Source organism: Nipponia nippon, unplaced genomic scaffold, assembly GCF_047370975.1.
Source record: "Nipponia nippon isolate SJK-2023a ecotype South Korea unplaced genomic scaffold, ASM4737097v1 scaffold_6, whole genome shotgun sequence".
Lineage (NCBI taxonomy): Eukaryota > Metazoa > Chordata > Aves > Pelecaniformes > Threskiornithidae > Nipponia > Nipponia nippon.
The window spans coordinates 76776842-76804480 of record NW_028262380.1 but is presented as its reverse complement, the minus strand read 5'-3'; the positions used below and the strand labels follow the sequence as shown (position 1 = coordinate 76804480).

The following is a 27639-nucleotide window of genomic DNA, read 5'->3' as shown; positions in this document are numbered from 1 at the left end:
GCCAACCACAATGCTATTAAATACCACTTTTCAACTTCCATATTCTTAGAAAAGTCTTTCCAAATTGTGAAATAAATGCCCATTTGTAAGTCTCTGAAATATGCTGGCTAGTTCAACCTGCAACTTGTAGATCTGTCCTGACCACATACCCTATGAAAGAGGGATAGTCATGTATGTGTGACTATAACTCTACATCTGTAATCCACTAATGACACGAATGCACGCAGAAATCCCTGCCTGCACAGCTCTGCTGGCTGCAGGGGAGGAACACATCAGTGCGGGCAGTGTTTCGTCTGTGTTTAACACCTCACAGGATCAGAACCTGATGTAAAAAAAACCCCAAACAAACAAACAAACAAAAACACAAACAAAAACCCCACAAAACCAAAACTGTTGGACCTGTTTAATGTACACAGGGAGCAGTCTTGAAGAAGTTTGATCTTCTGTAAATTGTCTTACAACAAAAAGGAAAATGACTGTTTAGTTATTCTGCCTTTCGGATGCTGGTAAGAATCTCCGAGCATCACTGTTGGAAAGAGCGCACCTGCAGATTTCCTGCATTAATGGAAAGGAAGCTGGCAAAAAACCCAGGTTCATCTTGTATGATCATTTGTGTGTATATATACAGACCAGCTGTATTTGTCCAGGAGGGGCTGCCTGTAGTGGGAGGTGGAGGAAACTCTCCCAGGCATTTTGGTGCACGTTGCAGTGTGGTTCAACATTCTTTAATGCCACAAATTATACTGGTTTCAGTGGAAATTCAGGTTAGGCTGTAGCTTGTATTCTTCAGCCAAAACATCAGTGACTATGTATTCTTAACACAGCTTCTATGTATTGCAAAGAAAAAATGTCCCCTGCTCTATCCTTTTTTATACTACTGGAAGGCATAGCAGTTTCACTCAAACTACATCCACAGTGATATGTTTTCCTAGGTAATGGTCATCTCCTTGGGTAAATGTTGCTGTTTGGATAATCTGCCATATAGAGACGTAGATGGTGGTATAAGCAAGAACACATACGACTGTAAAATAAAATTTGTATTGGAAACTCTGAGTATTGGATTACCCTTACAGCTTAGAAGGTGCTCTGTGTGTGTGTATGTGTGTAAATATATATATATAAATAAAAAACAGTCTTTAACGATAGCTCTAACAAAGTTAGACAACTGGGTGCTGAGTTAGGACTCCTTTTGCATGTCCTGTCAAAAATGAACATGGTCAAAATTTTCCCAGGATTTAGCCTGCCTTTATTTTGGCTCAGCTATGGTTCACCGACCTTGCTGTGAAAAACTGTTGACAAACCATTGATGTTCTCTGTTTCGACTGTTGCGTTGAGATCCAGAGGTTGCCACGCATGCTGGTGGAAGAGCTGGGGCTCAGTGAGTGCTCTCAGCTCGGCCGCTGTAAGATGCAGAATTCCCATGTTCTGGAAGTGGGATGCACCGCCCTCAGCTAGCAGCTGGAGACAGGGTTCGGACGCAGTCTGCCTGTGGAAAGCATTTTGCAGTTCAAGAGGTTGACAAACAGCTTGTGAATTTTTTTTTTTCCTTTGGTATGGGAGTCCTTTTGCAAAACTTGAGGAAAAACTCAGTATCGTAACAATGACTAAAAATATAACTCTGGATCCATAATTAAAAATTTCTGATTTGTACATTTGCATGTCTTCCCTGTGCTGAACACTTAAGTTTTATGATCTTACCTGGGGGATGGTGGCGCTGCCACTGTGCGGGTGAGTTACCTGAGGAAGGGCCATGGCACAGCTAGCGGTACTTTATTCCCGTGTTTATTATGGCACAGAGGAACTGGAAAACGTGGTTCCAGGGAGAAGAGGGTGACGGGATCCCCTGATGTCATGGGCAGAGTGAACACGGAGAGATTTGCTCATCGTATACTTTCAGATACTGTATCTCTCTTCCCTATAATTGGAACATGTATGGCATTTTTTGCTTTTGAGCCAGGTGGCTTTTAAACAATCACCTGCTGATTAAAAATTGAATGCCTTCTGTCCTGTAGGCTATAAATACCTATTGATTCATTTAATTTTGGTTTGAGAATTTTGTCTTTATGCAGCTTGTGGTGTCATAAGATGGAAGGAGAACATCTGGGTTTGCACTTTTAACTTGCACAGCCTGTCGGGGGGCTGTATGGCATCGTCTTCTGGGCTTGGTATCTTTGCTGCTGGGAAAACCTTCACTGCAGTATTATGGACTGTTGTTATATCCACAAATTGCATTTAGTTAACGGATTAATTTCTTCAGGTAACAGGTTTGCGATCGTGCTGAATACAGGAGTAAGGAAATGGCTCAGAGGAGAGTTTTATTTAGGATACTTTTATAATTTTATCTTACAGTATTAGCAGTTTGTGTTAGAGGAAGGTTTTAAATCCGTCTCCTGAATTATAGTTCAGTGCCTCAACTTTATTCCATTTGTGTTTTCTAAGCCTTTTTATGTCTTCTGAAAGACACAACTTCATCCTTCTTCCTTAGAGTTTCTACCCTGGCATGAAATTATATTTGTATGTCTTGCACTTCATTTCTTCTTACGTGGCAGAAAAAGAGATGATGATCATACTTTGGCTTACTGTGAAGAGATACCAAAGAACGTCTTAATAGTAGTAGTAAATTTACTGAGTCCTTTTTAGTTGTCAGTGCGTAAAGGTTGCACAGGTTATAACTGGGATACGGCGTTTTTATTTCATAACTTTGTTCTGACTTTAGCCTCAGCCCTCAAGATATTTGCTCAGCGTGCCGAGCAGGGCATCGACCATAGCCTCGCACTGGGCGTTCATCCCACATTAAAGGGCATGCTATGAATGCGAACAGTGAAATAATTGCCGTGCTGGAGGGGGGCCCTCCCAAAGGACTGCCAGAATGACGGGGAAAATGTGCCTTTTGTCCCTCAGTTCATTAATTAGCTGTTTCACAACAATCTCTGCTACTTTTTTGGATTACAAACTTCTTAATTAGTTTACTTTCGTGGATCTGATTTTGAGGTTCAAGTATGCTGAAAACAAGTATTACGAGTAGATCTGAAATGATGGCCCATGTCTGATCTATTGCTATTGGTGACCTAAAGGCTGCAAAAGCTATGGATCGTTGGTGTCAAATGTTACGGTTCTCTTATGACCGATTGTACCAAGATCCATTGAGCTAAACCTAAAATTGTTGCTTCTGGTGATGGATTGCACGGTCAAAATGTGTTTGATTAGTAAGGCTGTATTGTATCTTGGCATCTCCAGACGAATGTAACACCGTGGCAAATACTCACCTTGCATTAATAAAGCCATAAAATAACGCTGAAACCTGAAAAACTTACAGTACTATTCTGGCTCTGTTTATTCATGTGTTTTTTCGAGTTGGAGAGGAAAATCCAGTGAAGCTGATTTTACTTTTGGGGCTTTCAGTATTGCAGCACTTTTCAAACTCTGCAGGATTTTTTTTTTTTTTTTTTTCCTTTTTATAGAGTAACACTGTTCACAAGCTTCTCCAAACTATACAAATATTTTTACGGGCCTTAAAAACCTTTACTAAAAGTTTGTTTTTACAGAATCTGAACTTCTGGCCCAGTATGATGCTGTAGGAGTTGGTGTGCTTTTTTTGTCAAGAAAAAGTCACGAAGCATAATAAGTCCGTACTGCAGTAATTAATATTACTTTTCAGGTATTTCACACAGCTGTTTCTTGTTAAGTGTGCGGTGAAAGCTGTACGCTTGGGCACATCTCAAAAGTCCATTTCCCCCAGCCTCTGCCCAGAGCACTTCTCCACATTCTTGCTTCCCCAGAGGGCAAGGAGTTGCACTGAAGGTTTTTGAAGCTGTTCACAAGTCAGATTTTGGCCTAATAACTCATGAGGGCTGTATTTTAGATACTCGATTCTGGGATGAAATTAAACATTTCACCTAACTTTTTATGACTACAGAGGCTTCTGTATTCCTTGGAAGTAGAGTTATTAGTGAACAATGAGAGTTGTTTTTTTTTTTTTTCTTTGTGCAAAATGGCAACAGACACATAATTCGTAAGAAACCATTTTATCTCCCTTAGAGTGCAGCATTTTATTAATATAGCTTCGGTTGTGTACATAAATTAGTGGATTTAAGAGCAGCTCTTACTGATGTCTGTATCTGGGGAAAAATCAGATGAAAAAATTTTAGTGCTTAAAAAAAGGTTTGCAGCAATTATCCTAAAGATTTCGTGTTCCTGGTATTCTTATTGTTGGAGTTTCTTCAGTCCTGTCTTTAGGAGCAACAGAAGTAAACCAAGAAAGTTTTCATTTGTATTGCAAAAAATCTGTTTCCCCACAACAAAAAGCCAAATAAGCAGCAACCTCCGTCTGAATCTCGAGAGACGCTCCTGCTCCAAAATTTACGGTCACTTCAAGCATTTATTCTGGTACCTTAAAAGGTCAAGCTTTTTAAAACTGCCTCATTAAATAGAAAAAACTGTATACTCCACAAAAGCAGGCTGGCGAGTGACGCTCGTGCCTGAGATGATGTGTACCAGTATGGCCCATCAGACTTTCCCCGCTAAGCTGTAACACCAGTCTGGCTGTACGGAACCAGGCACGTGTTTCTTGTGAACCCTTCAAAGAAAGAAATGGGCAAACAAACTGATGCAAATCCTCGGCTGAGTACTTTGGAGTGGATGGAGCACAGCAGTCGGTTCCTCTAGCTCGGCTTTTATCACGGTCAGATCTCGGTATAGTGCGTTCAAATAGAAAATGTTTTTCACTAATTCCCAAAATAATTTCTGGGATGTGAGCAGAAGGAAGGAGAAGTTCCAGCCTAGTTTGTTTTTGGAAACACCGATAGTCTTGCACCAGATGAGTCATATCCTTCGTTCGGACACCTGATGGACGTATAAGCAGTACCAGCTTGCGACATCCTGCTTGTTCCTTCTTTAGCTGCTGCAATTCTTTGGCAAAAGTCGTCTTTGTCTTTCTGCATCCCAAGAAGGTGCGAAGCTGTTTCTTAACTATTCCTCATTTTTGATGCCTGTGTTGCAATGATCTTGCTTCCTGTTACGGAAGTTGAGTCGCTCTTAAAAATCCCTGTTTAGTGGAACTGTGGATGGAAGCACAGTGTTGCACAGAAAAATAGTACTCATCTGGGCTCACTTCTAATTGCTCTTTTTTAAGCGAGGGGGTTTGCAGATGCAGGTTTCGCTGGAAAAAACGGTCATCCAGAACAGAGGAAAACCTAGGGATTTTGGGAGATCCAATTTCTTGTGTTCTTCTGTTACTGCAATGGTTGTGTGTGGTTTTAGCAGAAATCGGATTGAATTGTACTGCCTGTGCGAGCTGGCTTGATGGGATGGAGCTGCAGGGAATGGGCATCTATTTGCTGTGAGGGGGAGGAGAAAGCACCACATGTCAAGCTGCCAGCAGTCCCAAGAGCTCATCTGAATGGCTGTGTGGGCCTTTTCCCCTTTTTTAAGTGATGGTTTAAATAAGCAAAGTTAGGTTTTCAGAGGGAGATGGTCTAAAAGTGGTTGGAATAGAACAGGATCTTCTGTGAGGTTTAGGACAACATGTACTTTGCTTCCTTTCCCTCCTCCTCTTCTCCAGAAAAATGGCAGTTCCAACAGAGTGTTTAGATTTTGGTGCGTTTTTTTTTTTTTGCGCCTCAAATACCTAAGTCATGTAGAAGGTATCTGGTGGACTTTTCTATGGTATTTGGTATAGTTTCTTGTCTTGCAGTATGGCCCGTCCTGAGTAGCTAACGGTTGAAAAACCTGAACTTTGAGGTACAGTGTCACAGACACTCCTGTTAAAGTCAGGCTGAAACGCAGCAGAGATGCAACTGCCTGGCTCCGCTGTTGTAACCACGTAGAGGCTTGATTCGTTTCACGTTCTGAATGCAATGACAGGAATAAGCAGGGAAGGAAAAAGAAGAAAAATAGTAAACAGCTCTTCTGGATTTAGGCGGAGGCCACTTTTGGCTTATCGCTTGAAACGAGCTGTGGGCAAAGGGGAAAACATTGGTGTGTTAATCTGAACTACTGGATTCGATCTGTGGCTAGAAAAATCAGTTTAGACTTTGTGTTAATTCACGGGCAGTAGCTAAAAGCTATGCGATGCGACCTTACAGATTTAAAAAAAAAAAAAAAGACTTGTCATTTTTTTAAATAATTGATTCAAATAAACCCACTTTTCATGTTTCTAATGTGTATAACACCAGTTGTTGTGTCTTTTGCTATCCTGATCTACTTTAGTAGTTTGTTCTGTTCGTTTATTCTAACCACTTGTTGGATGCATGATGCAAACTAATTGATACTTTTCTGTTGGGAACGGCTAGAACATTTAGCGAGTGATACAGTCCTGAATGGTCTTAATCATTGGCCAGACTCGTGCCTCGCTGACAATCTAGCTGTATAGAACTGCATGCATTCGATGTCCGATGCTGTTCTATAAACATGAAGAAATATCTCCGTAAGAAAATTGCCATGAAAAATTCCCATTTCCTATCAGCAGTTGACCGTGCCATAAGTGGTCCTCAAGGAATTTCATGGGTTTTTAAATTGCTTTTTGTGGAATGAAGATAGAGTATCTCACGCTTATAGTTGCCAATTTTGACAATAGCTACTTACTTTGTAATAAGCATTTTCTTTGATGAAAAACGGGATCTGAAAGCTAGGGGTTGAAAGTTTACTATCTTCGCTGCAAGCTGAAGCTCAGGCTTTCTCTGGCTTTAGGTCTCAAGCAGTAGGCTTCACTGTCAAGTGCTGAAATACCACTATGGCTGTGACAACTTACTTTTTTGTCTTTTTTGTTCGCAGTCAAACTGCAACTTCAAGCAGAAGAAAGAGGAGTGGTGTCAATCAAAGGTGTAAGTGCAAATCGCTTTCTGGCTATGAAGGAGGATGGCAGGTTGCTGGCCTTGGTAAGCAGCGGGTTTTTTTAATGTTTATGTGTGTGTGTGTCTGTCTGTATTGGTAGGTCCTCTCCTCACTCTGTATTGAGTAACCTCTCCTCCAGCAGGACGTACTCAGCTCCTCTGCGTGTGATTCATCCGGGAGAAATTAGCTCTGCGGAACTTCTGTCAATTAATTGAACTATGAACTAGGAAGAGATGGGTATGTCTGCCCCCACCTAGAAGCTGTGAAGTTTAACTAGAATGGCCTGTCTGAGAGAGAAAAATCACAGTGATCGTGTATAGAAGGAAATTATGAGAACAAATGAAGAATGAAGTCTCTCCCTTCCCCCCCCCCCCCCGAGTAATTTTCTCCTCTTTCACTTATTTTCACATAAAGTGATTGTAAAGACCCTTTTAAAGTAGGAAGTAATGCCAGGTTTTTTAAATTTTGACTTTTACGGTTTTGATAGTAATCTGTGTCTATTGTTTTCTCATTTTCCTCTATGTAAAGAATTGAGGGTTTTGGTCATGTATACTTCCAAACTAGAAAACTGGCAAGAAAACCATTTTTGAAAATGTGATGATAAAATAATAAAAAGTTATTAAACGTAGGTAAATTAAACTAGTCTCTAATGAGACTAGTTTTAAATTCCATGCATTTTATTGGTATCAGCTTATTTTTTAACCGTGTTTTAAAGCCAATATGTTTAGCAGACGCTGAAAGTTAATAAGGTCTCCTGGAGCTAGATTATAAATTTTGCTTTAAGCGCTGCAGTTACATTCATTTTGAAGTAAGTGAAGTACCACTGCAGGGCATCCTCGTAGAATTTTAGTTTGAAATGATCCCTGATGCTTCGGTACCTTGGAGGCAGCCCCATTCAGCTTCTGTGCAAGTCCCCACCAGTAACAGGTGTTAATAATAAAGTGAATTCCTAACCCTAGCTGAACTGCAGCTAATGAAAGACCCGTGCCAAGGGCTGCAGAAACTACTTCTGATTCTCCTCGGTTCTGCCTCTGCCGAAGTGAAATTACTCTGATGGCAAACAAAACACTTCAGCAGTTGTACATGAGCAGGGATCCCTGGTGTGCTCCTCAGCACCGCGCGTCTCTGGCTCCAGGAAGCCCGTTTTGTTTATGCCTGTGAACACAGTTAAAGAACTTGTTTCAAGTTACAGCGTTATTTACTCGGGTGTTGCGTGACAGCTCAGTTGAAGAAAATGTGAGTAGTCCACTGTGCTATTCTTGAATGAAGGATAATTGGGAATTTCCTGTGGTGCTGGTGTGGTGGCATTCAGCTTCCTGTTCAAATTGCCCTCCTTACCCCGAGCGACAGTGCATGGTCAAAATAGGGTGTTTAGCACCGTTCGTAAAGCTATAAACACCTGGGTGCGTTTATATTTGGGATTTCCAACCTTCTGTCGCATGGTGGGTTTTGGTTGTAGAACATGCTTCCCTTGCAGCTATATGCAGCAATTGTATCTGCTTAGGTCTTGTAAGGCGGTGTGCTTGGGAAGTGTCTGCCCTTCGCTCGCGGTCACCCTCTCAAAATCTGGGAAAGTTGGGTCACTTTGTGCTTCTCACTCGAGTTTATAAAACATTTGTTTTGCTTTGCTTTGTTTCTGGAAGTGGGTATAACTGGAACTGTTTACTGCAAACACTACTTCCTACAGCTCTTCATTTTCGCTATTCATAGGTGAGAACTCTCTACTCTTAAGATTTTGTTCTTCAGCCAGCCTAATGAATACTTCCACAATTTCACGATCATTTTCTGCAGCACAGGCAGTGTTTTCTCCGTGAGGATTTCTGTACTGGCTTCCAACAGTTTGTGGCCAGTTGTGCCTCTACTGTTCTCTGCCTATAAACGCGTTCGTGAAACTGTTCCTCATTGCCAGCATTTGGGTTTTTTTTTTCCAGTTTGAGCAGTGTTGTGTTTCAGTGAGAGCTTTGAAAGAGCATATGCTGGAAATCTTTGCGGTGAAGCGATGTCGTCAGTGCACATGAATTCGTATCTGCTGAAACCTTTGGTTATTTATTTCAAAACATTACGGAACTTTAATTTCTAAACACCTATTTAGTCCTCTAATCCACTAGTCACTCAAGTACTATTCTGTCCTTTATAACATCTGTTTTGTTCTTTTTTTATTACTTTTCAGTGTCAAGGACCAATTTGTATAGTGTCCTTGTTTTAGAAATATATCAACATCTTCAAAAATACTTCCGCAAATTATTATTCAGTCCTGTTTTTCATCTAGTGGGATGTTTTGTAATTACTTGGTCGAGACATGTCTTTATGGTTTGTTCTGAGTTGGGTTTTGCAAAATGATCTATGGCATACCCGCATATCGCTACTTACACGGGTGATTTGCGTGGTGGTGCAGCGGATCGCGTTCTGGTCTTGAAAGCTGGATGGTACGGCTTGCAATGGAGCAGTTTCATCCTCTGTTTACTAGCAGACTCAGTTGTTGTGGGGGCGAGGTAATCTTTACCAGTTCAGTCGCTGGAGGAAATGGCTGGTTATTAATGCAGCTAGTCAAAGCCTTCCCTTGGAAAATCCTGTTTTAACTAAAAATATTTGTGCAGAAATGTATCTGTTCCATCAGATTTTTAATGGAAAAATTGAAACATTTCACTTGTGATATGGCTTATTTTGAGTTTCCAGTATCATTTAATTATAATAATGAAATATTTTCACGTTAAGGAATTAAATGTGTTTGATTATTTCATTTCATGAAGAAATTTCTCAAAATTTCCCATAAAAGAAAGAATTGCACTTTTGACTAGCTTCTGTATTTCACAAGAAATAATTTCTTATTTAGGAATACAACCTGTTCGTTCTGTCTGTTGTGCTTACGTGGTTTCGCTATGATTGGGCAGGTTTTGCCAGACTGAAGGACTGGACTTGAAGGGAAATTCTTCTCTTTTGATATTACGGATTAAAATCGTGGTACAGGAACATTTGTGAGAATAACCTTCATTTCCTGGCCCCTTCATGGTTAGGAAAGGCTAAATGTGATCGTCACCTGCCTCGGGTCATATGCCATCTGCTGTGGTAGCTACAGGTTAACCCTCTGGTTTCAGTTTTAAGAGTGAACAACTTGAGGTATTTTAATTCCTAATCTGAGTCCAAAATGTCAAAACTAGTTAATTGGCAAAATGTGATACTACGGCAGATGCAGTTTGCACTGAAAAATCAATCAGTGGGTGGCATTTGGCCGTGCAAATAAGGGGGGAAGAAGTTTGTCGCAGAAGCTTCTGCCTCTTTGGGTCAATTAATCTGCCCTGGGTGAATCACCTTGAGGATTTTGGCGGTCGTTACGGTTTGGCTACTGTAAGCGGTGGCACACGGCAGACTGTAGTACCAGCACGGCTACAACCAACTGCTAACATTAAAAACTCCTGCACTCTGCGTTTTATTTATTCAGACTTCTCCTGGATGGAGGTCTTGCTGGGCAGCAGACAAAATACTGGCTGGTGGCAGGGCAGGCGCCGAGTGGCACTTGCTCCCTGCCGCTGCCCCAAGTGTTTTCCCTTCCTTTATTCTTTTCACAAAGGGCTGTAGAGTTCGGGTATTTTATGATGTGCTGTGAAGGCTTTCACTGCCAGATCACTGCTTCGAATGCAGCCTAGACCAAAGCGTATTTAAAAAAAAACATTGATATCCAGGGTTTTTCCAGGGGCTGAGATTCACAACGCGGTGGCGGGCATCCCACTCCTGCTGGACAGCAGTCCGGCTTCGGAGATGTCGCCTTTGGCAGATGTTAAGGAATACATAGTTCATGAAGCCTGAACTATCATTTGTCACCTAAATGTTCACTTTGATGTTAAAATTACATTGGCAGTGTACTGTAGGAAAGCACTGGTCTCACGTATGCTTTGTGGAGAAATAAGGACTTCAGTGCCCAGAGTGAATCGCGTGGCACCTTTCAAAAGATCTTTATGAATGTAAAAACAAACAAACCAACCAACCCCACATCTTTTTTCTTTTTACCTATCTTTTTCTTTTTTTACCCTTTTTTATTATTTTTTATAACACCTATAAATTGCCTGACAATCTGTTTGAGGAGTTTAATCTATTTTACTTTTTAAACCTGAGAAAGATGAGGAAGGCTAAATAAAAGTAACGTGCTTCTCTGAGTTGTGACTGTGTCCACTTTGTGAATTTAGTGCATAGGAGAGGGGGTCGTGCGAATTTGCCTTTTGTCTGTACATGGGATCTTGCAGTGGCTGCTTAAATTCACCACGGGCGTGCTGGAAGCTGTTTCCTTCCTCGTGGAGGTTGTAAAGACTTGGTTCCCGCAGGTGTGGGGCGTCTGATCCAACCCCCCGGCTCCGGCGCTGCACCTGACGGGGATCGCCCGGGCAGCGCGCGTAGAGAAACCCGGTGCTGCGGCATCCGGAGGCCGTGCTCTGCCCGGTACCTCCCCAGCGCCCGTGGTGCCCGCTGTCTTGGTGCTTCCAGAAGTGCCACAGCTTCGGGTAGGAGGTGAAGGCGAGGTGTGAGCCGGCTGCGATGGTCTCTTTGCCAGAATTTCCAGCCTGGATGGTTGTACTGAACTTGCCTAAACTCTGCTTAAAGTTTGGTTTTGTTCTTAAATGCTTCTTTTCTTTATACAGTTTCTGTGCCCTCCGAAGGCTGCTGTAATCCCTTTCAGGCTTGGATCTGTGGCTTGAGATGATTAATGCATCTGTTTCCACATTTTGCTGGAACAAAAGGCATTAAAATACGATTTATCTTGAGAAAGATTATTTAAACTACACATCATATGAAAATTGTTAATTTGATTTCTGCTATTTGAAATGTAAAAATATTAGTGAGTTACAGAAATGAGAAATTGCGTATGGATTTTTCTCTTGTAAGTTCTTTTCCTTGGAAACCAAAATTCATATTTGAAAATGGTTGAAGTGGAGAAAAACAACCCTTCCATTTGAAGACATATGTTTGGAGACAGATCACTTTATTCCAGACTGCAGCCGAATGACTTAATTGCTTGTAGCTACAGAAACTTGGCATATACCAGTTACTCTTGTATGTTTTCGTGCATACTGTGTGGAGTCTAGTTGTTCCAAGCTCCTTTTTAGTTCTAGTTGGATACTGTGTGTATTCATTAATATTAACAGAACATTGTAACAAAGAGTAGCCTGCTCATTTGGGGAATTGCTTCACAGTCCCCGTCTCCTCTCCAAGATTTTAGATGCTTTCTTGCTGATGACTAGCTTTTCTCCTCCTCCGGCATTCCCACATTTTTCTGGGTAAACGAGTATGACTGAGTTGCTGGACTGACAAATGGTGTATATGAAAACAAAGTGCCCCCCCGCTCCAGTAAGTTCCTGCGGTGTTGAACTTCTGCCATCTTTATATTTGAGAAAATAACTTCTCTTGCTTGAAGCGCCGGTTCTGCAGGCAGGTTTGCCACTGTGACCGCTACGAGAGCAACGTTGTCCGCTGACAGGGCTTCTGCTGTTGCGAATATGCCGTGGGGCAAATGCAGTTAAACACCGATAGCAATCCTCTTCCTACAGAATGAGAGCTTATTTGGAGCTGTTTGTACGTCCTCTTATGTTTTGGATACAGAGGAACCGTGTGGTTTCTTGGTGGATTTCAAAAATTGAATAAACTTTCCTGTTTTCTGGTGACTCTGAACAGCTATAAATACTAGTCAGAGTTAAATTAGCTTGGTTTTAAGTCCCCCAGGCAATAATAACTATCCAGGAAAATTGGTGGGTTAAAGCCTTGCAATAGATACTGCCTACCTTGCATGATCTCACCGATAGGCATGGGGTCATTTGAAAAGGAAGACTCTTTCTCTTCGGTGTGGTCACCCCGAGGGAGCAGCGGTTTCTGCCGTGCACAGAGATGTGCGAAGAGGTGTATCACACTGTATTCATCAACGGCAGGCTTACCTTTTGAGGGCTTTATATGATGTTGCGTTTTTTCTATCTGATGGTGATCAAATGCAGCGTGTAAGACAAGACATACCTAGGAATTCCCTGTATTGATCTCCCAGCCTCCAACCCCTCTCAGCCAAGAATGGTTTTTACCTATTTAGTAAATTTCAGTGAATTTCTTTTCCATGAACTTGTGCAAAAGTGACTTGAATCCGTGTGAGCTGGGGGAAACCATAACTGGTAAGCAGCTGCACAGCTCAACTTTTACCTGTTGTGTGAAGAACAACCTTCTTTTTTATTTGTAGGTGTGAAGGCATGTTAATTCCCTGTAGGTGGAGTTGTTTTTGAAAGCTTACTTCCAGAAGCAGAATAATTCCATAGCCGTACTTGATCTGATAAAAAGGTTGGTTTGAGGAAGGCAAGGGAAATACTCCCTTTTCTCTCACGTCCTGCTTTTTTTTGCCTTTTTTTTTTTTTTTGTTTTTTGTTAAATTATAACCGAGGATGAGATGGCAAAACTGCTGAGCTTGGAAGTCAGGATCTATCAGTAAGTGCCAGGGGATGGAATTCTTAATTTGTTTGACCGAGTTTCAAATCAGAACGAAGAATTAGATAGTGAAAACAAACCAGAATCTGCTTGGTCTGTGTTACAGACAATAAATGAATCATAGTTAAAAGCTATATTTTAACAATAACTCTTTCTTTAAACAGGAAACACGTAATGTGAATTTCTTAAAACCAAATGTCTTGCTAACTTATGTTCTTGGTAAGTTAGTCCCATGAATCTGAAGAACTGATTGTTGTGATGGAGTATCAATAATCCTTTCTTCTTCCCTTTCAGAAATGTGCAACAGAAGAATGTTTCTTTTTTGAGCGTTTGGAATCTAATAACTATAACACTTACCGATCACGGAAGTACTCAGATTGGTACGTGGCACTGAAAAGAACTGGACAGTACAAACCTGGACCAAAAACTGGACCTGGACAGAAAGCTATCCTTTTTCTTCCCATGTCTGCTAAAAGCTGATTTCCATGGCGGATTCCGAGCACATATGCCACACTACACTAAAGACGTCGAGTTTCTTACTCCTCTCCGAAGTAGCAAAAATATAAGCAATTATTTGCTGATATTAACTACTTTTGCAGATACCAGACTAAAACATGAATGTTTCATACTGTCTTTATATCGCTCTTTAAACCTATTGTGCCAGTGTGCGTGGAGGTAAAATTACTTGGAAAATACATTTTCAGGATCAATAACACTTCTGTTTTCTGCTAGATACCTATGTAGAGCTATTTTATTTACCTTATGTTTGCTTTACAGAGTAAAGGAAAGCAAATCTGATGCACACTTACAGCAATATTTACCTTTAAAATAATTTATCTCTCTGTAGCTTATTAGAGAATAGAATAAATAATTACCTTCTAATAATTACCTAAAAAGAAGTCCTTGGATAATTTTAATATGGTCCAAATAACACTACAATAATAATTCTAAATTATTAATATAATGAAATGTGAAACGTATTGCTATCATGTAATGTTTCTATAGGACTCGGGCAGCTCCCTGTGGTACAGTTTGTAGAACAGGCCTGTGTAGACAGCTGGAAACTCTCTCATGGTTATATCAATCTTATCAAACCCTTCCCGGTACCCGTAAAGTAAGAGTTTGGCTACGTTGCTGGTGATGGGAGTAGCGTGTTTCGTCCTAGCAAGCTCACCGAGGTCCATCCATTCACACCTCAGGCACTCCTGCTGGCAGAAGCTGATGTTGAAGGAGGAGGGCTCCAGGCGACAGATGATGTACATATCCGACTTGCCAAAGGCTCCGGGGTGTCTGTGTTGCTGTCTTACGCTTAGGATGGACTTGAACTCTGACTTAATGCCAGTCTCTTCGAAAACCTCTCGAACTGCTGTGTCTCCTAGGTGAAAAGAGCAGTCCTTACAACACGCCTAAGAATAGCTTAACCCTCTTTAAACCTGTTGATCACGGAAAATTTCTAACTCCAAGCGTGCTCTGTTCTGCTTCGTAAGCTTTTCAGAATGTAGGCCTGTTTGTTTCAACACAAGGATAAGCTAATTTTTTGGTGGCTGAACAAAACTAATTGCTACATGCCTTTCTCGTGTATATCCTACAAAATATGAAACTTAAGTGCCTAGTGACATTTGAAATGTGCCGTAATACCAGTCTAGCATGTAGCCGGTTCTTGCAGAAAACAGGCTGCATCCATGCTGCACGTGTACATTTTGTGTACATCAACCAAAGTGATGTAAGTGTTAACATTCCTCATTACAAAAGCAGCCGTAACTCCGAGGGTCTGTGTGCTGCAATTACAGCCAGACGATTGCCCATCTATCCCGTACTCTTCACAAGAGAAGATTTCTCTCTTGAATAGTAACTTAAATTGAAGAGCCCGAATGGGATTCTTGATACTCTGCTTATTTCTCCAAATTCTGCAGTTTCATTGTAGTCAAGTGAAATCCTACTTGCCTGGGGTAACTACTGGTAGGTAGAATACTAACTTTTTCCCAATCTATGTAAACTCATCGTTGTGTCTCGTTTGAGTGGTAAATGCATATAGCTGGTTTGCCATGTTACCTGTTTCAGTCAGTTCATTTTCAGCAAGAAATGAGTGTCCTGGCTTACTTCCAAAAGCAAAATACGTTTTTTTATAAGACAAATCTCTACATTTGCCTTCCCGTGGAAGCTTGTATCTTGTAGCTTCAAATATTGGAAATAATTTCAGGACATGCAGTGGCTAGCAATGCGATTCATCCAGCAGAGGCCAAAGAACTGTATGTTAATGGCCCTGATTCTGCACATACTTCTGCCTCGGCTCAGCTCCCATCAGCACCAAGTATATAGAGGTCTTTGTGGGATTGGAGACATGGTGCCTGCAGGACATTTCTGTTAGTGAGTTTATTACGGTATTAATTAGTTAAAAGGCTACTGCATATGGGGAAGAAGTACACAGGGGAAGATACTCATTTACCGTTAATGACCCTTGGAGAGCCGGCATTTTATGTTGCCCAGAGAGGCCTCTGTGGTCCTCTCTTTTAAAATGGTGGTTGCGAAGCAGACTCCCTGTGGCAAGTGGTTTTATTATTAGGCAAGGGGCTGTATTACACAAAAGTGGTCGAAGAAGATAAACAACTGAGATCAGGAGGGATGCTGAGGCAGGCTATGGTAAGAAAAATGAAAAAATTAGGGATTTTATTTAAGCTTTGAGCTTTTCTTTCAGATAAAGTGCCTTTTTCTGTTTCCCTTTTATTTAAATGTGCGTGTATATATATATAGATAAATATATAAGACAGTTACACTAGAAGAAACACTAGGGCTTGAGTTTCAGAAATATACAGAAATGTGTGCACTTTGCTTCATCTGCGTTACGGAACTATTCAAATCACTTGCGCAAGTCAGTTTGTACTCATTAAAGTAGGCAGCCATATATTTTGTCACTTCGTATAATCACAGGATCTTCAAGCATTGTAATTGCGAATCGTAATTGTAATTTGAAATTTAGTCCCTTGAATGACTGTGAGTTTATAAGGCTTGATGTAAGGATAAAAAAAGTAAAATCAAGCGCTCTTATATTTTATGCTTCACTAATTTATACCTTCTTGTAACATTAAGATGTGATGCAGAGAATCATAACTTCTATTACTACATAGTTCAGTAGTGGCAGGAGGGGAGCTGCAAGAGACTTGTTTCCTCCCAGGTGTTTCTCAATACCTACGTCCCGGCTCCAGCCGTAATCTCACTGGCTTACTCAGTATTCCTCTGGGGAAGCTGCTGCCAGCGCTGGTCAGTCTTTTCCCTCAGTACAAACCCCCCCCCCCCCCGGTATCTCTCAGAAGCGAAAGGGAGCCTGGCTTGACAACACAGCATCTGGGGTTCTTCTGAAAACATGAGTCTGTTTCACTATGTTACATGCATTTGCATTGTCAAGCAAGTGATTTTGATTTCTCTCACCATGTTTGACAAAAAGACTTAGAATCTGACTCGCGAGTTATGAAAACTACAACTCGGACATATCCCGCTAACTAGAAACCTTCTCCACGTATTGAAATAACAAACTGGAATACGAGCCCTCCACGCATTGTTGTAGGAAGGCTGCGAAAAACAGTAGATATTTCCAAAGTATGAAACAAGTCGGGAAACCTGGGCTCGATACCCAGTTTGCCAGAGCTGCTGCTGGGCAACATTTTTGAGTTATTGAGATAATACACCTGAATACTGATGTGGGGCTAACTTAATGTGAGCAAATGTAACTTTTGAAAACAAGACCTACCTAATACCTGCAGCATAACTTAAGAATTAACCAGTCCGTGGATCATAATTTTAAGGGGCGAGATACAAGGAGAAAAAGCACAATTTTCTCTTTCTTTATAAACACCCTTGTTCATTCACCTCTGAACATAACTGCAGCAGCGTTCATCACCCCCTCTGCTACGCGGGGCAGAAACGATAGGTTTCCTCAGATCAGCACTGTGTTTTAATACCGAAGTGCCTCATGACTCGGGTTGAAAGTAGGTGCCCACGAGACTCAGGCGCTGCACTTAACGCTGGTCCTGTGCCAAAGAGCTCTTCGTCTGAACAGCTCGAACAAGGGGGGAAGGAAGCAAGTGTATTTGTTTTGTACATAGAAATGGAGAGGTGGAAATTTTTGCTGAGTACATCATGAAGCTCACTGCCCTGGATTCCAGTGTGAGCCGAGAGCTCGCTGTTTCGGTTTTATTTGGGTTATATACCGGTTACCTTAATCCTCTGCACTTTTGGCTCACATTACAGCATATCCAACAAGCCTACAAAAAACAAGCTGGCTTCAAGCACTCATTTATGAGAAATTGTGGAAAAGGGTAACTGTTATAAATACAAAGCTCCTCTGCCCTGAACACAATGTTACCCCGTTACCATTACGGTCATGGGACCATGTCACTTCATCTATTCACCATTAATTCAAAGAAGCGATTAGTCACAGGAGTGATGTGGGTCACGACGTATCTCAGTATCGTTAATGTCTTTGTAAGTCTGTTGACATCTGACCTGTTGTCCTAGGACTTACCGATGTCTTCGCCTGGATTAGACAGACCTCCTGGAAATTTCCATGCATTTAGAGTCTGTATTGGAGGAAAAAAATACTAATGAAGTATGCAGCCTGTTTTGTACTCGCTAATACTAAGGAGACAATTAACACATGACTTTTTTTCTTAGAGTTGCAGTATTGTAATTACTCTTACAATCATCGGTAAGGCTTTAAGTAGGAACCTCTTTGTTCTTGCTAATGTGATGATCAGAGATATCTACAGTCTGTATGAAATATTGGTACATAACATCTACTGATTGAAATTACAAACTGTCTAACAGTCATTAGACAATGTTGCTGCTAGATAACTAGATAGAGTAGTTGAATATTAAAAAAAAGCTGCTATAGACTATATAATCTTATATTTAATCACGAATGTATTCCACTTCAATGGTTTTGGCTTTTAAAAAATGTATATATATTTAATCTTACAAACAGGTATTATGATTGTAGTATTGTTCTATACTGCACTGGCTTTAAGATGACTTTTTGTGTCTGTAATAACCATTTAGTGTAACTTGTCATTTGTTTTCATGGAAAACAAAAACTGAGGCCTTGTGTGTGATTTATGTATAGAAGCATTTATTGAATTGCAATAAAGTTCAGTACTTAGAACGTGAAGTGCAGACTTGGTGCTGTTATTGATACTGGTAAAGGAGTCCCCGTTCCTACACCTCTTGCAAATTCATAACGATTTGTAGGCTTTACCTTTACATCTAGGTACTATTCTTTCTTTTTATTTCTTTCTTTATTAAAAGTTTACGGAGGAAGAAGTTAACCTTCAACTAGATATTAATGCAGTAAAAAGGTACACTCGGGGGGAAAAAAGAGAGCTTTTCTTTGTACATGCAGCATAGAGAGGGAAGTTGTGTGCTCTCCAGTGATTTGAAACCCCACCGACTACAATGGAAAATGTTTTTTTCTGGGCACTCTTCAAGGCCTTGGAAAGTAATGGATTAAAAATAGTGCAGATGGAAAATACATATATTTGTCTATTGGCTTTCAGATTTGCTTTCAGTTCCTGGAAATCTTTGTGTGCTGTGGAATTGTCCTTTCATGATTAAACCCAAGCAGCTCTTAAAATTCTACTAGCCGTTTAATTTTTTTTTAAGCTTTCAGAACATTATTTGTATTAAAAGTCACTGTTTCAGGGAAATTGTTAATTTCGTGGGGAAGGAGAAGGGAGAGGAGTGGTGGAACTGACAGTGGGAAACAGACGCTGTCTGAGCCAACGTGGGTATTCATTCAGACGCTGCCTGAGCTGCGTACGGGTATTCATACACTTCACGTTTTTATACTTAATTTTATCCACTCAATAAAAGAGAGCTGTGAAGAGGGGAGTTGGAAACAATTGTATTTTTCCCTTCACCTTCCTCACTCACTCTGTTAGGCATCAGCTTTGTTCTGGAAAGTGAAGCTGAAATAGTTGACTGGAATCTCCCCACCCCACTTTTCGGAATGAGCTGGAGGGAAGAGTGGTGCCAGGCTGGTCCTCTTGTGTTTTGGGGCCCGGGGCTCAGGAGGCAATGTCTGGTGAGTATGGAATTGGACCTAGAACCTGAATAGAGCATCTGATGTCTCACGGTAAAACAGGATAGAGCGAGCTGCATTTAAAATGGCTGCGGGTGCACGTTAACAAACCCACAGCGTTAAGGAGCTAAACCTTAAGCCTCCTGCGCTTAGGAAACTACTTTTTCCTTCTAAACACGCAGAATGTGCGATTTCCGTTTTTACTCTTTGAGACCTGTTTAAGATATTTACTAAAAGGTAAGCATGCAGTTTCAGAATTTCTGTGTGCATAAAAGGGAAAAAAAAAAGGTAGCATTTCTAAAGTTTATAATGCATTCTTTGTTCCTGGAGACTTGCTAGAACTGGAACCACTTTTGGAGCCTACAGCCTGCATGCTGGATTTATGCTTTAATTGGTAATTACTGAATGTAAGCCTGAAAGTCCTGCTATAGAGAAGTCATTGAAAATTTACTTTATGAAAAGTAAAAATACAAAATTAATAGTTTACAGGAAACAAGAAAAGGGTGTTTCTCTTCCTCTGAACTTGTGTCACAAACACAATGTGTTGTATGATTGAACCTGCCCATGAAAGCACCCTTTCACTGAAGTTCATTAACTGTGTTGTAGTTACCAATGAACTGAAGCGATGTTTTGGGTCCTGAGAAGAAATCTCTTAGCAGCTATTTCAGGAAAGACAGAAAAATGCAGCCAGTGAGATTCTGGCATAAGTTTAACCACGTAAAATGAAAATGACGCATCCAAGTATACTTCAGTTAGTGTATGCAAGTTTTGATTGCTTCCATGTTAAAATTGCAGTTCATCTCCCTGTACCAGAGACACTTGTATTTAATTCGCAAATGAAAGCATCGTGGAAGCGAAGTATATTTTAAATGGAACAAGCACAGGCAACTGCTAATGAGCTAGTGAGCTTTCTGCGCTTGCTGCATTAAAACCTAGGTTAGCCTGACAGGGGCTGGAAGGCGTTACCAGTGATGGATGCCTGGTTACCTCCAGCCACATCACACGGCCCACCGTCACCACGCTAACGCTTTCTGGTTTGGCATTCTCGGTAGCGAGGTCAGGCATCTCAGTTTGTGAGAAATTAATGGTCTTTACACCTGCTGTACAAAGATGGTCTCCAGGTCATGGGCAACCATGTTCTTGCTTATTTAAAGCCACAGGTATGCCTGGAATTTTCAAACCAAACAGAATCAGAATCCTTCTCCCAAAACCTGCTTTGAGCCATGGGGGTATTCCAGAGGCCTGCATGGATCCAAACACAAGATCAGGGATTCTTGGGTCAGTTACAGGAGAGAACAGAAAACTGAAAGCAGAAAGGATGCTTAATTCTGCTCATTCAATCACCAGTTATAATTAAGAACAAAGCCGTTGATTTTCAAAGTCTGTTTTTTTTTCCTTCAAATGCAATACAGCAATGTGTTGATAGATGTGTTCCAAGACACACACAAGTTACCTATGACAATTTTGGACTGGAATGAAAAGAAAAAGATCTTTGTTTTATACTACAGAGTAGGCTCGTCTAAAGGAACTTCTCTATTTTATAATCCGATAACAAACTTACCCTATTTCTGTCTTGTACGACCAACACCTTTCCAGTGCTTCCATCTAGAACAGCACCTAGTAGAGAGATAATATTGAAAAAAGATTGTTAGACACCTACGTTCAATCTTAACAGCCATAATTTAATGCATTTTGCTAAAGCACGACAAACCCCTAGTGATACTCAGTTTACAGTTAGCAAGGTTTGTCCGGATGAATCACAGAGAGTGGTTTGTTGGTGGAAAACTGATACACAGTAAAATATGAAAAAAGGTTCACTATCCTGTATAAAAATTTGAAGTTAGCAGTACCAAGATAAGTACTTCCCACATTTAAGGTCCAGATTAGACAAGAAATGAAAAGAATATTTTCTTGTGTTAATATGATCAGAACTAAAGAATTCAAGATCAAGACGTCTTCTGAATAATCTAGCAAAGCTGCTTGCTTCAGCAGAGCTGTGCCTGTAATCTTGCTCAAATAACAGAAGTTTTTCCAGTGACTCTGGCTGAGCAGCCACGACGGGCAAGAACCCTTCTCCAGTAAAACTCGTGACAAAACTCCTGCCTGGGTGTTTTCTGGTTAATAATACACAAGGTTTAGTACTCAATGGGCTGACTGTACTGACAATATTCAACTGGTTGACTAGCAGCTCCTACTGTGCTACCCAGCTAGCAACTCGTGATAGGAACTGCACAGTAATCCGAGTCAATTTGTTAATCAAAAGGCATTGCTTCCAAGTGGAAAAGTGCCGCTTTCACTTGATTCATACATCCTGATTTATTTTTTTTACTGAAAAGTTCAGCTTTTCCTTGTGCCCTCATGCTCAGCCCATGACTTTCTTCCCGCAGATTACAAGTTTTCCTACTTTTTAAAACCCAAGTGCTTTCATGTTTAATCATCATGTCACACTCATCGGTCATACTTTCAAAATGCCTTCGCTTTAAAACAGGTATTTTTCTCAGATTTTAAAGCGCGCTGTGGTGAGCAGAATGAGCACAGTGGTGCAACTTACCAGGCTCTTTTCCACATCAGTCGTGCCTGGGTTTCAAATTAGTAGGTAACAATAAAAAAATGCTTATATCATTTTACAGCAGGAGGAAGAGTATATGGACAGATCCGTGATGATATACGCATTTAAAATGCTACGGGGAAGTATTTCCACAGAAGGGAATTATTAGGGAATGACTGTCCAGCTCATTCTCTGTTTTCTAATAATACATGGCAGACTTATGTGTAGGAGGAATATTTAGAAGATGAAATACCAGTCTTCCTTCAAGATATGTCAAAGGACGTGCTTTAAGAGGGTAGTCACATATCTGCCTCCCCATGGCTTGTGCCTTTATGATTTCATTCCTCCTGCAAATATTTAGCAGTGTCCATGTTCAAGTACTGTACCGATTAAAAGAGGGAACAAAAGGAAAGCAGGAGCAACTTCGATGCATGCTGTGATTACAGGGATTATTTTCTAGAAAAGACATTCTTCGGCCAAATGGTTTGCTGAGACTAAGGAGGACTGCTGAAGGCAGGAAATTGCAGTTTGAATCAAACAGAAAGAACGATTCTCTCTCCTCTCTTCCCCAGAAATTGATGCTTATGAATGTAATTTTTGGCAGTGAAATGCTCTGAGAGATGTCCAGAATCTCTGCTAGATGATACCTAAATCGAAAGCACGAAGAAAGGAAAAACACTACGGGGATTTGCTGTCTGGCCTCGTTTTCCCAAGTGTCACTCAGGAGTCCCTCTGCTGAAGCTCGCCGGGCCACACCTGGTTAGTAGCGGTCAGACCAGAGCTTGGCTGCGGGCTCTGAACCGTGGCTTTAAAAACTCTCCCTCTTGCTACAAATGTGGTACCTGGAGCTTTAAATCATCCAACACCAGGATGACTTTCTGGAAAGGTTTACACTTGTAACCTAACCAAGTAATCGCTGTTACAACACTGCTTTGTTTTGAATGTTCTCTTTTGGGAAATAGGTTAAGAAAATTTATTAAAAAAAAAATAAATCCAAAACAACCCCTTAGACAACTCCCGACAATGAGTAATGGAGGGGAAAAATATCTTCATTCTATCTGTTTTATTTATGACTGATGTAAACATGTATCAAAAGATGTTCAGTGTTGAAAAGCACTTGTCATCCAGGTAACGAATGCACACATGACTGCTTGTGTGGTAAACATCAGCAGACAGGAATAGGTATTACTTTGTAAAACAACTCGGGAACTGCTTTTAAATCACTTTTGATTCCTTCGACCATCGTAACCTATCTAACCCCATCTTCCTGTGCAGTTTTGAATTTATGCAGCTGCTCATTTTACACGTTTCCTTAAGTAGCAGGACTGGCCAAAGCTGATGATCGTGTGTGTATGAGCCTGTGGAGACCCTTCTCTCTCTTCAACGACTTTGTTTCAACAACTAGATTAAGGTAGGTAGCAATGAAAGTAACAGCTGTGTTGTAAGGCTTATACCACATGTGAGGGAGAAGAGAATGACTTTTACTTTTCTTCCTCTCCTCTCACTTTCCTGCTTCAATCTGTCTTCCTATGACATTGTTACATGGCATATTTACACACACATCACTTTCTGGACGGCAGACCACTTCCTCCTAGGAGGCGGAGAATTTTGGAAATGCTCTTCAAAAACATCTTAATCATGTCATACACCAGAAGCTTTTCTGTACCTTTACATATTTGGAAAATCCTGCCGCCTACAAACAGATGCAGTAAGTTGGAAGACACATCACATATTCCACTATTTCTAAACAATAATGGCCAAGCCCAATGAGTAACATTTGCTACTCTCTGCTTGGCGACTTTGATCTAGTCTGGCAAAATATGACCTGACCTTGCTTATTCACACCTTTGTCATCACTTGGCTGGCTGATGCTGAGGCACTGGCCCTGGCCGCGCAGCGTTCGCTCTGTGGGAAACTCCAGACAGGACAAAAACCAGCTGCTGGTCTACTTGGCAATGCAGGCTCGCTACCTGTTGTCTGCTCCCTGCGCTGGCTTCCTGCAGGCTAGCAAACCACTCCCAGCGTCTCTGCTTTTTATTTTCAGGATGCTCAAGGGACTAAACCCTGTATTTAACTCATTGGCCACAGCTTTGAGATGAAGACTCTCATCAGCAGATTTGCTTCTCTTTACTGCAGAAACTTTCTAAAACGCAGTTTTTCGTGCAGGAAATAAAAATGCCTAGGGTTAGGCACACACCCACAATATAAACGCACATATTTAAATAATCTAATATTTCCATAATTAATTAAATTAATTAATTAATAATAGAACAAAGCCTTTCCACTACCCAGGCTGTCCCTCCTGAAGGAGAAAGACAATGGAATAAACATATGCCAGGTGGTATCCACACAGGCTAGTGTATTCTTGGAATGTGTTCCAGATCCACTGAGAGTGAGTGGAACAGAGGAAAAAAAAAAATATTGCAGTCATGATTTCACACACAGAAATCTGTCTGTTTGCCTACACAAATGCCTTCCTTAAGTCTTTACCTCTTTTAAAGAAACTCCCAATAATGAATAAAAATGTATAGGTGTGAAAAGGGGTAGCAAAGAATACATACATTATATGTTGTGCAATTTTTAAATCTGTGCAATGAATTATGAAATCCATAAACCTGCATTTATGAAACTTTTTCATTCCTCAAGGTTTTTTCCTACTTGCAGAGTGCGAAGTGTTTATCTCAAAGTACAACAGCAAATTATGCTTTGAAAGTGCATTTTTTTGTATTTTCAAATGTTTGAGAATTTTTCAGTTATGATTTTTCTTGTATTATGTCCTTCCTGACAACCATCGGTATCACAACACATCTATTACATGATTTTCTTTTAAATAGCACTTTCAGCTATGCAAAACCTACTTCAGAAAAATCCCCTTTCAGTTAGTCATGTTTCCTCAAACATGCACGTTATAACCATAAGGAATAACATGGTGCTTTTGCTAGGAGAATGCATTATCTTACTCGAGTTTAATGCCACATATTTTAATGGTGAGGTTTTCATACCTCAGGAAAACATGCTCTAACATGTCCATTGAAAAAATCCAAGCCTGTCTTCGGCTTCTATGCTGCCCTCTGCTGGCTTTCTCACTGAAAACTCCCACTACCGACAGTCGCACCACCGTTTTGTAACTGAAGGCTTTGTTTTTTTCCAAAACTCACTTTGACCTGACCTGCTGCTACATAGAATAATCCAGCTTTTATGAGTTCTTCCTAACTAGATTTTTCAAATTGCTATTTATGGATCTTAACAGCACTTGGTGAAGTAACGGCCCTGCAAGCCGAGAACAAATTAGCCAAGCTTGTGAAGGGAGAGATTTGCTATCTCTCTGCTCTAACTGCTGAGTGCTACATAGTCTTTACCAGTACACAAGGGGTACTGGTACTGCTCCAGATCACAGGAGATTCCTGAGAGATGGGACAGGTAATTGCATATCTTTGGAAGACTGCTGAGAGAGCGAGGGCAAAACCATTCAAATTTGGTGAAGCTGAGTTCAAGTTGACTCATCACCAGTTCCTTGTACTGTGCTGTATTAAAAAAATGGGGCACCATCTTACCTAGTTCCTTGGGAATTTCCTCAGTTTTTAGAGCAACTCCTTTCCAACTGTGGTTGTGGGAGGTCTAGATAGGCAAGAGTATGGTGTCCGGATGCTTGTAAAATACATTCGTTTGGGTTGCGGACTTCTAGGCACAGCTCAGAGCAGCTTTTGGACTGTTGTAGTTTAAGCTGACAGTTGTGCTAGCTCCCGAGCAATCCCTGTTGGGTCAAGTTTGACCTTAACTTGAGCATAATTTAGGCAGATGCATATATTAAGCATCTACAGTAAGGACAGGGAGCAGAGAAATTATTTTTTTCTAAGAAGTTTGTAGTTACTTTTAAAAAACTGCTTGAACCTTGAAATCCTACCTCTCTCACCTGCAAGGTGAAAGCCAAGATGTGTTTCTCAAAATGGCGTTCAGAAACCATATTTGTGAGGTAAATTTTAAAGCTTTACGACCACATTTTCTTCTCCCTGAGCTACGTATGATTTTCTCAGTGGAACAGTTTTGAGAAACCTCTCTCTTTATTGGCCTGTTTTTAGCAATACACACGCCATTCATGAATGACATGCTTCACTTTGTAAAGCCACCCTAACAGTAACCAGCTTGTTTCTATGCGTTGGTTGTGCAGAGGAACAGCCGATTACCTACTGAACCTGGTCCCAAGGGCTTCTTCAAAAGGCGTTTCGTGGGTCCAACTGCTGTCATAACTAACCTGCGACCCCCAGCTGGTGGGTGGCGAACCCCGGCAGCCTGTTGGGCCCTTCTCCCAGCCACAGCATCAAGGTGGACGAGCCCTGCTCGGCGTGGTGGAAGGCAAAGCCTTGCGAAGCGGCCGCCGCCGCGAACCGACTCTGGAGGATGGGGACGCGCAGCCAGACGGCGACACGGCCTTCCTCCCGCCACCGGGCCACCGCGCCTGCAGGAGAGCAAGGGAAGGAGGGTAAGGGCTGCTGCTGCTGCTCAGAGACCCTCCCTCACCCTTGCTTCTTCTGGTTTTAAACCTCTTCGTGCACAAACAGGCGAGATTAATGCCTCAAAGTTTGTATTTTCACCTCATTCACCACAGGGTCAAACTCCCATCGGTGTGAGAAACGTGTCAGCGGCGACAGGAGGCGGCGCCGCCAGCTCGGCATTTTATGTGGTACGATTTACTGTTTACGCGGTACCATTTAGTGTTTACGCACAAAACGATGGCTTTTGCGTTAGGATCTGCCCTAAGGCACAGGGAAATGGATCTTTGGCCCCTTCCGTCGCCTCTGCCAACGCCCTCCACCACACGGCCGCGGCTGCCTGCCTGCGTGTGGGGGGCGACGGCCGCCTCCCGCCCAGCGCGGCGGCGGCGGCTGAGGGGAGTTCACTCAGGGGCCGAGGCGCCGCGGCCAGACCCGCCGCCGCCCCCCTCCCCGCCCGCCCGCCCGCCCTGCTGCCCCGGGGCCCCCGCCCGGCACTTGCCCCGCAGCCACCGCCCGAAGGCGGCCTGCTCCAGGCGGAGGGGACGGCGCAGCTCGGCCAGGTCCACGCTCACCCCCCCGAACTTGTCCGGCCGCGCCCGCAGCCCCGCCAGGGCCTCCCAGCCTCGCACCCGGCGCAGCGCCCGCCACAGCCTCACCATGGCGCTGCGCAGGACAGAGCCGGGCAGGGCGGCGGGAAGCGGCCGCCCCCGGGGCGGTGCCGCCCTCTGCTCCCGGAACCGCTCGGCGGCAGTCGGCGCGGCAGCATGTCCGCCTCCTCCAGAAGGAAGAGCAAGGGGCGGCCGGTCCCGGGCGGCGGTGGCTCCCCGGCGGCCGCCCCTCCCGGCGCCGCCGAGGGCGGGCCGCTGGCGCTGGGCGTCGCCGACACCGTGGAGGCAGGTACGGGGGTGCGGGCGGCGGGGACGGGCTGACGCCGGCCCGGCGGGCTGAGGGCGGCTCGTTTAAAAATGAGTCCCTGCAAAGGCGGGCTGCCGCTCCCCGCGGCTGCCAGAGGGGCTGCCCCGTCCCCTCACGAAGCCGCGGGACCGGGGAGGGGTGTCTCTCAGGCAAGATCGGCTGAGACCCCAGCGAAAGTTTCTTTTTATTGCGGTGTCGAGGAGTAATGACGGCCGCAGAAGGGTCCCGCGGGAGAATCCAGCAAGCAGCAGCGTGTGGCCATGGTGTTTTCTGTCAGAAACGCCGCCCCGAAACGCGCGGTTCCCCCCCCGCGAGGGTCCCTGCGCTTCCCT

The 27639-nt window shown here is 42.4% G+C and overlaps 3 protein-coding genes across 11 annotated transcripts in view; 2 read left to right on the top strand and 1 right to left on the bottom strand.

The window, feature by feature from the left end:
• The window catches only part of FGF2 (fibroblast growth factor 2), a 29481-nt gene extending 15711 nt beyond the window's left edge, over nucleotides 1-13770 (top strand). Inside the window, exons 2-3 of the mRNA XM_087735645.1 lie at nucleotides 6772-6875; nucleotides 13576-13770. Coding sequence (XP_087591771.1) covers nucleotides 6772-6875; nucleotides 13576-13761 — 290 coding nt within the window. The 3' untranslated portion in view covers nucleotides 13762-13770. The remainder of the gene's footprint in view (nucleotides 1-6771; nucleotides 6876-13575) is intronic.
• On the bottom strand, nucleotides 517-27105 carry NUDT6 (nudix hydrolase 6). 6 transcript variants are annotated; one of them, XM_087735643.1, is made up of 6 exons: nucleotides 26892-27105; nucleotides 26152-26355; nucleotides 20913-20968; nucleotides 17801-17855; nucleotides 14456-14656; nucleotides 517-1486 (listed from the first exon to the last, which is right to left on the bottom strand). In XM_087735643.1, the coding sequence occupies exons 1-6, from the start codon at nucleotides 27049-27051 to the stop codon at nucleotides 1452-1454; spliced, it is 711 nt and encodes a 236-aa protein (XP_087591769.1). In that variant the 5' UTR covers nucleotides 27052-27105; the 3' UTR covers nucleotides 517-1451. The 6 variants fall into 6 exon arrangements, with proteins under 6 accessions (XP_087591769.1, XP_087591764.1, XP_087591767.1 ...); XM_087735638.1 differs by lacking the exon at nucleotides 517-1486 and adding an exon at nucleotides 1495-5846; XM_087735641.1 differs by lacking the exon at nucleotides 517-1486 and adding an exon at nucleotides 7209-7986.
• AFG2A (AAA ATPase AFG2A) overlaps nucleotides 27057-27639 on the top strand; it is a 200305-nt gene continuing 199722 nt past the window's right edge. For all 4 annotated transcript variants that reach the window (XR_015699491.1, XM_087735629.1, XM_087735632.1 and 1 more), the window contains exon 1: nucleotides 27057-27289. Coding sequence is in view for 3 of the 4 variants with exons in the window: in XM_087735629.1 (XP_087591755.1) it covers nucleotides 27157-27289 (133 nt within the window). In the remaining variant the exon portion in view is untranslated. The remainder of the gene's footprint in view (nucleotides 27290-27639) is intronic.